The following is a 13,445-nucleotide window of genomic DNA, read 5'->3' as shown; positions in this document are numbered from 1 at the left end:
GTAGTGTGGTGCTATGAAGAGAGAACTGGAGAAACTGTCCTTAAAAGAAACACCAACTATTTATCACTGCAAATTATTTAGGAGGAAAAGCTGCTTACTGTGCCGTGGACTCTGAGCTCAGTCTGAATTCCTGGGACTTAAATGACTGCTGTGAAAGAAAAACAAAGAATAAGTCACAAATCACAGAAGACAACGCTGGCAATCTGCACCTGCCGAAGACCCGCCAACCGGCTGAATGAGGGGCAAGCAGGTTTGTTCTGAACACAAGTGTCTATCAGCATAACCTGTTCACTCCCACAGAAAACCAAGGGAACAGCTCTTCAGACGGGTTAAGCACTCTTTGTAAATAAAGTGAGCTTTTAGGTGTGCGTTAAAAAGAGTCAGTTGTGAATCAGCCTAAATTAAGTCAGTGACGCTGTGCTGTATCACTTAAGTTGTGTGTTTACCTTCCACCACTGCATCTTTCCTTTGTAACCTTCCCACTGCACTCTGTATTTTCATGAAGCCACACACTGAACTGTGTGTAAAGTTCTGAATCTGCAAGCTCTTTAAATCTTCCACAAACTTTGCTCAGTCTGTTTTATTAATGGCACCTCCATGAGGAAATCAAATAAGCACTTTGAGGGGTGCCAGATTACACGCTGAGTTAGATGGTTCCTCTGCGCTCGTCTGTTCTTAGTTTCTCAGTCGTATCCGACTCTTTGTGACCCCATTAACTGTAGCCCGCCAAGCTCCTCTGTCCATGGAGCTCTCCAGGCAAGAATACTAGAGTGGGTAGCCATTCACTTCTTCAGGGGACCTTCCCGATCCAGGGGTTGAACCCAGGTCTCCTGCACTGCAGGCAGATTCTTTACCACCTGAGCCAACAGGGAAGCCCCATTCCAAATCAAAGTACACTGTGGAACAATGGTGTTTGATATGAGACAGTATTTTAGAAATCAATTCAATGTTGCCATAAAGCAGACTTGGAAATTTTATTTAGAGATAATTACATGTTATGGAAATGATCTACTTAAACTTCACATAGAAAATATAAATCTTACTGTGTTAAAGCTTTGAATTACATATGAATGAGAGATACCATAATTATCTAATTAAATTCTTAAACATCCAGAAAACAAAAAAACACAAAATGAAGCAAAAGGAAAGGAGTAAAGCTTTCTGTTTCAGTCTTAACTTCCTTGAGTAACTACTGCTTTTCCAGTCTTATCTCTACTGAAACTTGCTTTGCCTTTTTAGATTTCCTCCTTCACAATCAGATTTCAGCAAGATTTGGCACTGAGCACCTTTAGACAAGTATTACTTTCCTTATCATAAAGATTTCAAGAGGATTTTGTACTTTTCTGGATCATAATTATGTGATATTATTGCTGGCTATATAGCTTTAAATCAAGCACGTAATAAAAACAAGAGTTAAAGGACAAGGAGACTCAGTGGTGGAAAGTGGATGCTGGAGTGTTTTAAAGAACATCAGAAGAACCAATCTTTTATTTTTCTCAACTATTTGAAGATAATCTGACTCAGTTAAAATGTGTTTGGGAAAAAAGTTACAAGTACCCAGAAAATCTAAATTCAAGGACAAATGCAGATTGCAGAATAGTCTACCTGCCCTCAAGCCAACCTACCAAGGAGAAAACTATCAAAACCTCTCAGAACACATCAATTATAACCTAATTTTTTCAGTTTCTTCTCAGGCTTATGGAATAAATTTCAAACAGTGCAACCAAATTCATGGTAAAATGCTTCTTTTACATGGTCTAAGTATTACTTCTCTTTGCCCAATGCAAGAGCAACATCTTAAATAAATGTACATATATACAGTTGTGCCTTAGTATCTGAGGGGGATTGGTTTCAGGACACTCCACCCGCCCCCCAGATACCAAAATCTACAGATCCTAAAAGTGACTTAATATAATGGTGTAGTATTTGCATATAACCTAACAACCTCCTGTATACTTAAACTCATCTCTAGATTACTTATAAATACCTAATATGATACGAATGCCATGTAAATGGTTGCAAACACAATGTAAATGCTAAGTAAATGGTTGCCAGTGTGGCAAATTCATTTTGCTTTTATGGAACTTTCTGGAATTTTTTCCCATGTAATTGTGAACCATGATTGGTTGACTCTCTAGATGCAGAACCTGTGGGTAAGGAAGGCCGACCGTGTACATGAAATGTTGTAAAATCAGTGGATTAAATAAGAAAAAAACAACCTCAAATCATGGCTCTAAGCAGAATTTGAGTCTACTCCAGAGGCTGAGGGAAGAAAAGTCAGACTGAATTATCCATCGCTGCTGAGTCAGCATTGCTTTTCCCTGCGTGCTGTGACCCTGACAAACGAGGAACATTTGGCCACATGCAGGTCTTCGCAAACCTGTTTTTAACAGACTTTTCATGTGAAATGGGTGCTGTGATGTCCTCAGAAACCTGACTTAAGCAGGTTAAGCTCTGCCCTTGCCCCGTTTCCTGCTGTGTTCCTGCATTAGTATGGTGGGCACATCTAGGTCCTTTCTCAAGGTGCAAAGGTTGTTTTAACCTGGGTTCAAATTCCATGAACCACAAATTAGTAGGGGATCCACATTACAAAGTTTTAACAGTGATTGTAAAAGGACACTTATTTAATTAGGACCAAAATTTCAGTTCTAAACACCTTTACTCACTCATTCCTTGGTCTCAGCAGCAGCGCGCCATATGGGTAGTTATTCATGGAGGCAGAAGGAGGGGGAAGAAGGAAGTGTCTCTGTGAGCTGTTTTGTTTCACTTTGTTTTTAAACAAAAAAGCCCCCAAGGCTATGAGACAATCTGTCCATAAGCACCCCCCACCATCAAAGCCAAGGAACATGACTGCCCTTCTTTCCCTCCTGTCCACTCACACCTCTCAGCTGTTTGGGGACTTAATTTCCTCTTCATGGACACCCTTGATTTGGAGAGGAGGGGATGAAGAGAGAGGAAGATGAGCAAAGCAAAGGAGATGAACGAAAGGATCAGAATCTATAGACTCTTGCTTCCCAAACCCTCACGATTTCTAGTGATGCTCGTAAATTTAGATGCAGTGAGACAAACATGAAAGGAATGATTAATGGAATGATTTTCAGTGCCTCCCTTGATTACATGGAGATTTACCAAGGAGAAGCAGCTCATAAATAGCTGTGTAAAAGAGAAATAGGCCATGCAAACAACTCACCCAAATATTTCTATAAACTTGAAGAATGAATGCAAAATTAGGTAGATATTTGATCAATGTTTGCTGCAGTAGCACACTAGCTTTAAATAAGGCAAATTTATGATACAATATAGCTTTATTTTTATGTGCTATTTATATACCTCCTGATATCTACCTTTTCCAAAGAATTAATAACTGCAATTTCTTTTTATACTCACTTTGTAGGAATTTTTTTAAAAGCCCAACAACTAGGGCTGTTGGTTAAATTATAATCTTGATTCTGTCCTTAACTCTATGTGGCCCAAGGAAGCCACTTAACTTCTCCTGAGGTCTGTTTTCTACTTGAAAAAGTACAGGAGGTGCTCAGAATAAAAGCATGAACTATCATAGCACCATCCTTCCATTTTACAGATGAGGAAATGGAGGCCCAGAGTTACCAAGATTATAGAAGTAGCCTGAAAGTTATAATCCTGTATTTCAAACTGATTTAACAGCTTAGTTTAACAGCTAAGCTCTTTTTCAATACAATTTTGTTTGAAAGTCTCACATACAAACACCTAAACACCTAGAATTTCTCTAGATGAATTGAGGTTTGGAGGCCAGGCAAACCTTGCCTCCCTAGATCGACTCCCCAGAGCCTGGAGGAACAGGGCTTCTACAGAGAAGAGTTTACAAACTGCTCGATTACACAAGCTCTTTCGGGTTTCCTCTACTGCCAAAGTTGTGTTTGGATGGGGGGCATAATTTTATGATTTTAAATATTCATATAAGTTTGCTGTTGATCCTTTGATTTTAGAATTTATTATTGGTTCTATGAGCTGTTTTTGGCACTCAATCTTCCAATTATGCTTTTCCTTAAGAACAAAATATTCCTTTGTATTAAGATGTAGCTTCTAGAAGTATGTTGTTGTTTAGTCACTAAGTCATGTCTGACTCTTTTGCGACCCCAAGGACTGTAGCCCACCAGGCTCCCCTGTTCAAGGGATTTTCCAGGCCAGAATATTGGAGTGGGTTGCCATTTCCTGCTTCAGAGGATCTTCCCAACCCAGGGATCAAACCCACATCTGCTGCACTGGCAGGCAGATTCTTTACCACTGAGCCACCAGCGAAGCCCCTTCTAGGAGTATATTAAAACAAAAAGTGAAAGCCTTCATCTTGATTCATGATTTGTAGTTTTGGATACTAATTATGCCAGGTAGGAACAACAAATATTGAGTTGGCCAAAAAGTTAGGGCTTTTCTGTAAGATGTTATGCCAGATACTTAGGATGCCACTCTAGGGGCAAGGAGTATGCTACACACCCTGGGGATGCAAAGCTAAGCAGATTCTAATATCTTATACTCTAACAGGGAAAGGCATAGAGATAAGCAATGAGGTAGAGGAAGACCCACATTACGATAAAGAGAAAAGAAATGTGCAGATATAAAAGAACAGAAGGCCTGAATTGCAACTGCAGGCTTCAGAGAAGGATTCTGAGGAGGAAACATTTAGCTAACTCCTAAGGAACAACTTGAAACTGTGATCACTGGAGTGGTGCAAAAACTATACAGTTGGAGAAACTGGGGTAAGCAGAGGCTGGAGGCTTTGTGTGTGCAAGGGAGTGTGCTCAAGGAGGATGATTTGGGAGATGAGGAAAAACTGGTCAGAACGTCTATTCAAACGTTGAAGGATGAGAGGTAGATTAAAACTTATGAGATTTGGACTTTAAAGGCAAATAGAGCACCAACTAAGATTTCTGAGCTGATAAATCACATGACTTGACTTCTATATTAGGAGCAGAAAATAGTGTACTTCTGGTAGGCAGGCGAATAGTGCAGTAAAGACTGGGGTACGGGAGCTGGTTGTCTCCCCAGGCAGGGGTTGGGGGCTGTTTCGCATCATCCTTCCCAGGCTCCTCTCCGGCAGCACACACTTCAAAATAACTGCGCCTCTTCACGCATTCTAGTCTTTGTCCTGTCCTTCTGGATTCTCCTCTGTTCTCATGGATTCAACCCATATGTTTATGCCAACGACTTCCAAATCAATACCCTGAACCTCAATCTCCAATCTTCTTCAAAATGATATGGCAGTTTCATTAGTTTTCAGCAAATCTTGCAGGTACGTAGTTTTTCTGAAAATAGGCTTGGAACCATCCCTTTGCCTCTGAATCTCAGTCTGAGGGCTCAGAGCTCTGCTGCAGTGGCCGCCACACAGGTACAGACCGCTGTGCCTCTCACAGTGGAGGCCCCTTTTCTTCTCACAGGTGGTCACCTTGGAAACTCAGACTGTTCCTTTTCCCTCATGTGGGTTTTGTCACCGCATCCTACTTTCTCATTATGTTTGGTTTGGATTGCCACAACAGCTTTTCTTGGTCTTATACAGTACTGCTTTTATTTTCCTTCTAGCCTCAGACCTTCTAGGATGGGTTTTTGAAAGAACTGACTTGATCATGCCATCCGCCATGTTTTAAATCTTTCAGTGGCTCACGAGTGCCTTCAGGATCAAATCCAGCTGCTTAACATGCCATATGAGGATCTTCTTGATCCTGTCCCCTTATGTGGGTTCAGCTCTACCTGTTTTTAACTCTGTATCCTAGGCTCCAGCCAGGATGAAATATTTGTGATAGCCTGTGTGCCATGCCTTAGTATTTTTTCAGTCTTCCTGGAATGCCCTTCCTCCCATAAAACTCAATTTAGAAATCAACCCCGTTGGAAAGCATTTCCTGACCTCATTAAGCTTAGGTCAGGGGCCAGTTCTATTTATTTTCCTGCATTACATATAGAAATCTATCAAAACACTTAGACTACTATGCTGCAAAAACCCCTGATGTTTTTGTTCTTTCAACTATTTGTTCTTTCAAGAGAGAGAGAACTCCTTACTTAAAGGTGAAGGTAGATGATGATTCCACTGACACACTGGAGGAGACAGGAGAAAATTGGGCTTTTAAAAATCCATTCGATTTTGGGCATATTGGACCAGAGATTCCAGAATGATATCTATGTGAATGAATCTGCAGGCCAGAATACTGGAGTGGGTAGACCTTCCCTTCTCCAGGGGATCTCCCCAACCCAGGGATTGAACCCAGGTCTCTGGCATTGCAGGTGGATTCTTTACTGTCTGTGTCACCAGGGAAGCCCTATGTGAAATCTGTGTGAAAATTTCCAGGTGATTAGAAATACAATTCAGAACAGGAGCCAGGGTTACAGATGTAGAATCTGATACACCTGATAAGCCAAAGTATTAATAATATGGGATGGACATGTACACACTGTTTTATTTAAATGCATAACCAACAAGGACCTGCCATACAGCACATGGAACTATGTTCAATGTTATGTGGCAGTCTGGATGGGAGGGAAGTTTGGGGGAGCAGGGATATGTGTATGGACGAGTCCCTTCATTCTTCACCTTCATTCTTCAATGTCACCAAACTATCATGACATTGTTAACTGGCTATGTGTCCGTCTGTCACTCCGTCGCATCCAACTCTGTGACCCCAAGGACTGTAGCCCATCAGATTCCTCTGTCCATGGAATTCTCCAGGTAAGAACACTGGGGTGGGTTGCCATTCCCTTCTCCAGGGGATCTTCCTGGCTATCAGTTCAGTTCAGTTCAGTTGCTCAGTCCTGTCTGACTCTTTGCGACCCCATGAATCGCAGCACGCCAGGCCTCCCTGTCCATCACCAATTCCTGTAGTTTACTCAAACTCATGTCCATCGAGTCGGTGATGCCATCCAGTCATCTCATCCTCTGTCATCCCCTTCTCCTCCTGCCCCCAATCCCTCCCAGCATCAGGGTCTTTTCCAATGAGTCAACTCTTTGCATGAGGTGGCCAAAGTACTGGAGTTTCAGCTTCAGCATCAGTCCTTCCAATGAACACCCAGGACTGATCTCCTTTAGGATGGACTGGTTGGGTCTCCTTGCAGTCCAAGGGACTCTCAAGAGTCTCCTCCAACACCACAGTTCAAAAGCATCAATTTTCTGCGCTCAGCTTTCTTCACAGTCCGACTCTAACATCCATACATGACCACTGGAAAAACCATAGCCTTGACCAGACAGACCTTTGTTGGCAAAGTAACGTCTCTGCTTTTTAATATGCTATACCCCAATACAAAATTAAAAGTTTACTTAAAAAAAAATTCTGCTCCAGAAAAAACAACAACAACAACAAAAAACTATTTGAAGGGACCAGCTGGTTTTTCAGTTTCTCTGAGGAGCACTTTTGACCACTTGAGGGCTTCTGCACAAGCTGCTTCTAATGCCTCAAATGTATCCTCTTGGTCTCCCCGCCTCCGCCCTTCATAAAAACTAACCCATCCACTTCTCACCACAAGGCCTCACAGCTTCCCTTCAGTCCTTTCACTGCTTATGTTTAGTTTTATGACTCATTAATTACAGTTACTTTCACTCATCAGGCTGTAAGTTCTGTAAGGTGAGGGACCTTTTCTGTTTAATTCACCACCACACTACCCAGACTAGATGCTGCTACAGTTCCGGGGGACAATAGCGGGCATTCAATGCAAGTGTGCTAAATGAATAAACAAAGACGCCAAAGGGGTGGAGGGGTGAGGATGCAGATCGCTGGTGGAGTGAGGGCCAGAAGGACGTGGGAGGGGAAAATGACCCAAAATACAAGTGGAGAGGTCAGCCGTAGAAAGGAGGGTACATCTTTCTTTGAGATCTGAAAGCCACTAGAGAAGGAAGGGGAAGTAACAGAAACACAGAGAAAGCACAAAGTCAGCCTGTTGTAAGAGTCTGAGGAGTGTGGACCTTATTTTGAGCAGGCTCTGTAAAGAACGGGGTAGGGAGTCAGTCAGGAAAACAAAAAGACGATCAAGACCACGGGCCTCACTCAGGCTGGGAATCAAATATGACACAGAGACAACCACCACAGTTAGGTGCTTTTCTTAAGCAGTGATAAGATTCCAGAGAAGTGAAAGAAATGGACAACTGGTTTACTCTCAGGGCTGGGCACTGGGAAGACCTGTATGCCAAGTCACACACTCGAAGAGTCATTCATGTGCATGACATCAAACTGCTAAATGACTGCTGCCTTCATGCATCTATCTCCTGGTGGTCTAAGAGCTGGTTTGGGGAAAGTGAAAACTGATGGCAGAGGCTTCCCTGGTGGCTCAGTGGTAAAGAATCCGCCTGCCAAGGCAGAAGACACTGGTTTGATCCCTGGTCCAGGAAGATCCCACATGCTGTGGTGCAACCAAGGCTCTGCCCCACAAGTAGTGAGCCTGTGCTCTAGAGTCTGGGAGCCGCAACTACTGAGCACATATGTTGCAACTACTAAAGCCCAAGTGCCTGGAGCCCATGCTTTGCAACAAGAGAAGCCAAGCAATGAGAAACCCATACACTGCAATCAGAGAAAAACCCCCTCTCACTGCAACTAGAGAAAAAGCTTGAGGTGCAAAGAAGAGCCAGCATGGCCAAAAGTAAATAAAATTTAATTAAAAAACAAAAAACAAAAAAAAATGGCAGATAACCAAGAAGACAGGAAACATCAGAATGCCACCTCCTCCCTCTTAAGAAAAATTCTACAAACTAAAGAATCATTTGAGTCAGCCACTGCCTCTTTTGGGACCAAACTATTTCCTAGATGAGTGATGTGGGAAGGCAACAGGGAGACTGAGGGAGACATGGCAGTTTTATCAAATCCACTGCAGCCCTCTGCACACTGCTGACCATCTGCTTATGCGCTACATCATCACTGCTGATGTCTGACAGGGTCAGGTCTGATTTGGAAGATTAATACATACCTCAGTACAGCCGCTCCCCTTTATCTGATCCTTCATTCAGTAAGCATTTATTGAATACCTGCTTTGTGCTAGATGCTGGGAATTCAATTTTAAATGAGACACCTGCCTTCAAGGAACTTTTAGCTCTTTTATTTACATCCAAAAGGGAAGACAAGAATAGAAGACAAAAGTCATATACATGAGCCATGCTGGAGTTGTAGGTTACATTTTTGTTTGACCCTATGCCTGACCATTTATGTCTCCATCTTTATGATAAAGATTAACAGGTTTTATAGAATGACTATGTACTTTTAGTGGCTTCCCTTGTGCTCAGAGTTTTTTTTTTTTTTTCCTCTCCCCGGTGCTCAGTGTTAAAAGAATCAGACTGCAATGCAGGAGATGCCGGAGATGTAGGTTTGATCCCTGGGTCGGGAAGATTCCCTGGAGAAGGACATGGCAACCCACTCCAGTATTCTTGCCTGGAAAATCCCACAGACAGAGGAGCCTGGCATGCTACGGTCCATGGGGTCGCAAAGAGTCTGAAGCGACTGAGCTTGTACTTTTAATAATGTTTCAAAAATACAGCTAATCCTCATTATTTGTGGATCCCTACTCCCAAATTTTCCTACTCGCTAACATTCATTTGTAATCTCCAAATCAACCTGTGCGGCGCTCTTGCAGCTGAGATCATGCCCTGGTGCAGAGCGGGGATGCTTGTGAGCTGCCCAATGCCCATGTTCCCGATGCGGGAGGAACATGAGAACCTCCCGATGCCCTGGCGTGTTTCTAGCGCTCTGGCTCATGGAGTCAGTTCTCATACAGACGACACGTGTCCTTCTGCTGATCTATTCAGTGACATGCTTTTCACATTTCTGTGCTTCTTGTTGGTGATTCTGCCGTTTTAAAGGAACCCTAAGCCTATTGTTGAAGTGCTGACCCACGTGACCAAGTGCAACAGGGCTGAGGGGCCTCACGGATGAAGCTCGTGTGTTAGTCGGGCTTTGTTCAGGTGCAAGTTGTACTCCATGAGGTCAATTTTCACAACTTGCCTATATTAGATGAAGTGTTTTTAGACTGACATGCATATAAAACAAGGTTATGTACTGGTGGGTTGATGAAAATCTTGTGACCAGAGGCTCTCAAGAACCGAATCCTGCATTTGCTCTAGGAGCTCTGGTTTACAATTCAGTAAGTCAGTGTTCATGGTGAATTTATAGAACATAAGCACTGTAAATGAGAAGTGACTGTGCAGTTTCCAGCATGGCTTCTGTGCACCCACCAGATTACTATTTTACTTATTACTTATTACTATTTTACTTATATTACTATTTTATTTATAGTCTTAGTTGCTACCTTTCATAATCTTACTCCTTGACAAATGTGTGAAATTTTGGGGAGCTTTGTCTCAATCAAATATAATCATTCATTGAGAATATCCTCTATGTGCAGTGCTAGGGTGGGGACTTGAGGAGGAACACAGATGTTGGAAAGGTGATTCCCGTTAGTCTCACACGGCTGTATATAAGGGCTTATAGACGCCTTCCATTCAGTCAGGTTAAATGGGAGTTTATACCCCGAGGTCAAAGAGCCTGAAGTAGATACGTTATTCCACAGATGAGGCTGGAAGAACATTCTCTGGCAAATTTTGTAACTCTGTGACTACAAAGGAGCCTTCAGAAATGTAAAGGATTATCTTGCAAAGATTAGCACATTTAGGGTAGAGTCTGGGCACTGGTAATTTAAAACAAGTGCCCAGGGAGATTCTGAAGCCTAGCAGTTTAAGAACTATTACTCTAGCATATATCACATCAGTAATTTGCAGGGGTTGGAGAGCTCAGGGCTAATTTCTGACTGGTGTGTATGAAGCTGACCTGGCTTAGGAGCCGGTAAGCACGGATTGCTGTGATCTCGATGATCTCCTCTCTTTCTTGCCTTCTTCCCTTCCTCTGGCTGGAATCTCAATTCTTACCAGCACTATCCATCAAGGAGTTTAAGTTCCCTCCCAACAAGCAACATTAAACAGACACAGTAACTGTCAGGCTCATAATTTATTGAGGGCAAATATACGTATAGATGACTTGGCACTAAGGAAGCAGGTGATAAATGTGGTAAGAGACAAACAATATGCTACAAGATTATGGGAGAAAATGAGATTTCTCTGCACAAATGGAGGTTCCAACTGGCCCTCTGCACCTCAGTCTTATTCCTCATTCCCCTTCCTCATTATCTCAGCATGTGTACGTATGTGTATCTGTTCATGTCAGTTTAAACACAACTGCTTGGTCATGCTGCTTTTAAATTTGTTCTTTTGTTGTCTTCTTTAACCATGTATACCCAAGCAAAAACCACACTTTTTTTTTTTTTTTTGACATTTATAACGTACGCATTTATTGGCTGTAGCAGACTAAGTAAATATACATGGTATTTGAGGTAATTACAAAAGTTGTGATAAAAAATGTGACCCATATAAGAAGATGATTCACATGGAAAAATTCAATTTGAAGTGCAGTTTAGACCTGTGCCTGCCAGTGAGGTTAAGGACAGGGCAAGACCTTCATGGTCTCAGCCCAGGCCTGTTTTCCACTGTGATGTTGGGACCGAAACTGCTTTTCAGTCAGTGATTCTGCAAGTTGGCGGGAGAGAGCATTTTCTTATAAGGGAGATGCCAACCTTTGCAGGTTGATCAAACACTCTCTCTCCTTCGTGGGAGATATAGCAGTGGGTAGGAGGGTGCTGTTTAAACACACCCAAAGTAACAGGGAAGCAGAAACAGAAGTAAAAGAAAAGACTCATCAAGTGCAAAAACGTTTGGCAAGAGAGTGATAAAAAACAAATCTGTTCCAATATGTTCAGAGGGCTTTCATTGTACACACGATTTGTGAGAATAAAAAAAAGACATTCAAATAGAAAAAGACTCTTCCCTTTCTATGTCAACTTGGAGAACCATGTTAAAATCAGGGACAACCAGGATCAAGTTATTGGGATTGCTAAGTAGTAACAATTAAGAACAATGTCTTTGTGTGTGTTTAGTCAAGTCTGACTCTTTGTGACTCCATAGACTACAGCCCTCCAGGCGCCAATGTCCATGGAATTCTCCCAGCAAAAACACTTAAGTGGGATAGCCCTTTCCTTCTCCAGGGGATCTTCCCGACCCAGGGATCGAACCTGGGTCTCCTGCACTGCAGGCAAAATCTTTACCACATGAGCCAGAGGAGAGGGCAACAATAAGAACATCAGCAAATAGTTAATTTTCCACAGCTTATGTAAAGATTAGCATTCAGCCAAGTTTCTTAAGCAAAGGAAATAAATGATAGTCAAGTGACATCTAAATTTAATTGACACACTTTATATACATTTATCACGTTGAGCCTCACATACCTGGATACATCTTTACTTGAAGTTGTTGTTTTTAAGTTGTGTAGTATGTAACTCCAACAACACTACTTACATACTTGCAGGCAATGGGAAAATAAAAGCAAAGTTTCCTTATCAAGATCTTAAAATCAGAATCGTAATTTGAGGAAAAACATATATAACCATATGTATACAAAATGTATATATTTCTATTAAAATAGAGCAGCTTGCAGCTTTCAGTTGTGGGGTGTGGGTGGGGTAATTTCGGTCCCCAGGGAAAATGTCTGAAAGACATTTTTGATTGTCACAACTGGAGGGGGTTAGTACTTCTGGTATCTAAAGGGTAGAGGCCAGGAAGGCTGCTCAACATCCTACAATGCACAACACATTGCCTCTGAACAAAGAATTACCTGGCTCCAAATGCCAACGGTGCCAAGGCTGAGAAGCACTGGCGTGCCTGACAGAACAAGAGGACAACAGAGTTAGGGTATCAGAGGACTTCTGGAACAAAGGTCATGCTGACTGTCAAGTCAGAAGACACGGGAGTGATAGCAACCAACTCTGCCACTATCTAAAAGGTCATTTACAACTTGGAATGACTGGTGGGACGTTCTCCCAATGACATCTTTCAAAATTTAGATCTGTAATAGATTATAAAAGGGATGTTATGGTTAACTTTTGAAAATGTCACCATGGAGAGCAAATACTGTATTATGCTATCAAACAGACCTTAAAGTCACTGTCAGAGAAAGTGTGGGCCAAGAAGAACATTGGTTTCACCCAGGACAGCATCATGTACTTTATACTTTGATGATGTGTCTCATTGTTCAAAGATTAGAATCTAAACTTGCCTTCTCAGATTCATGAAAGAGTCCTTCAAATACTTATCAATGGTTTATTGAAACAATTGTGAAGACTTTATCGAGAATTTATATTATTCTCTAAACTAAGTTTTCATGGAAGATTTGTATAAGAAAATGAGATACGATAGAGGATGAGCTCAGAGACTCAAACCAGATGAATAATCAGTGGGTTGCAAAACAACTTTGCCCTTACATTATTCTGTATACATTTTAAGCGATAGGAGTTAGGGAGACAATCAAAAAAAATGAAAGTGAAAAGTGAGAGTGAAAGTCACGCAGTCATGTCCGACTCGTTGTGATCCTTGGTCTGTAGCCCGCCAGGCTCCTCTGTCCATG

The 13,445-nt window shown here is 42.0% G+C and overlaps 1 protein-coding gene across 1 annotated transcript in view; it reads right to left on the bottom strand.

Moving 5' to 3' along the window:
* The window catches only part of AHI1 (Abelson helper integration site 1), a 212,338-nt gene that overhangs the window by 15,977 nt on the left and 182,916 nt on the right, over positions 1 to 13,445 (bottom strand). The window contains exon 25 of the mRNA XM_065931304.1: positions 99 to 148. Within this exon, the coding sequence (XP_065787376.1) occupies positions 99 to 148 (50 nt within the window). The remainder of the gene's footprint in view (positions 1 to 98; positions 149 to 13,445) is intronic.

Source organism: Muntiacus reevesi, chromosome 3 (genome assembly GCF_963930625.1).
Source record: "Muntiacus reevesi chromosome 3, mMunRee1.1, whole genome shotgun sequence".
Classification (NCBI taxonomy): domain Eukaryota; kingdom Metazoa; phylum Chordata; class Mammalia; order Artiodactyla; family Cervidae; genus Muntiacus; species Muntiacus reevesi.
The sequence above is the reverse complement of the archived record's forward strand: the minus strand, read 5'-3'. Positions and strand labels throughout refer to the sequence as shown.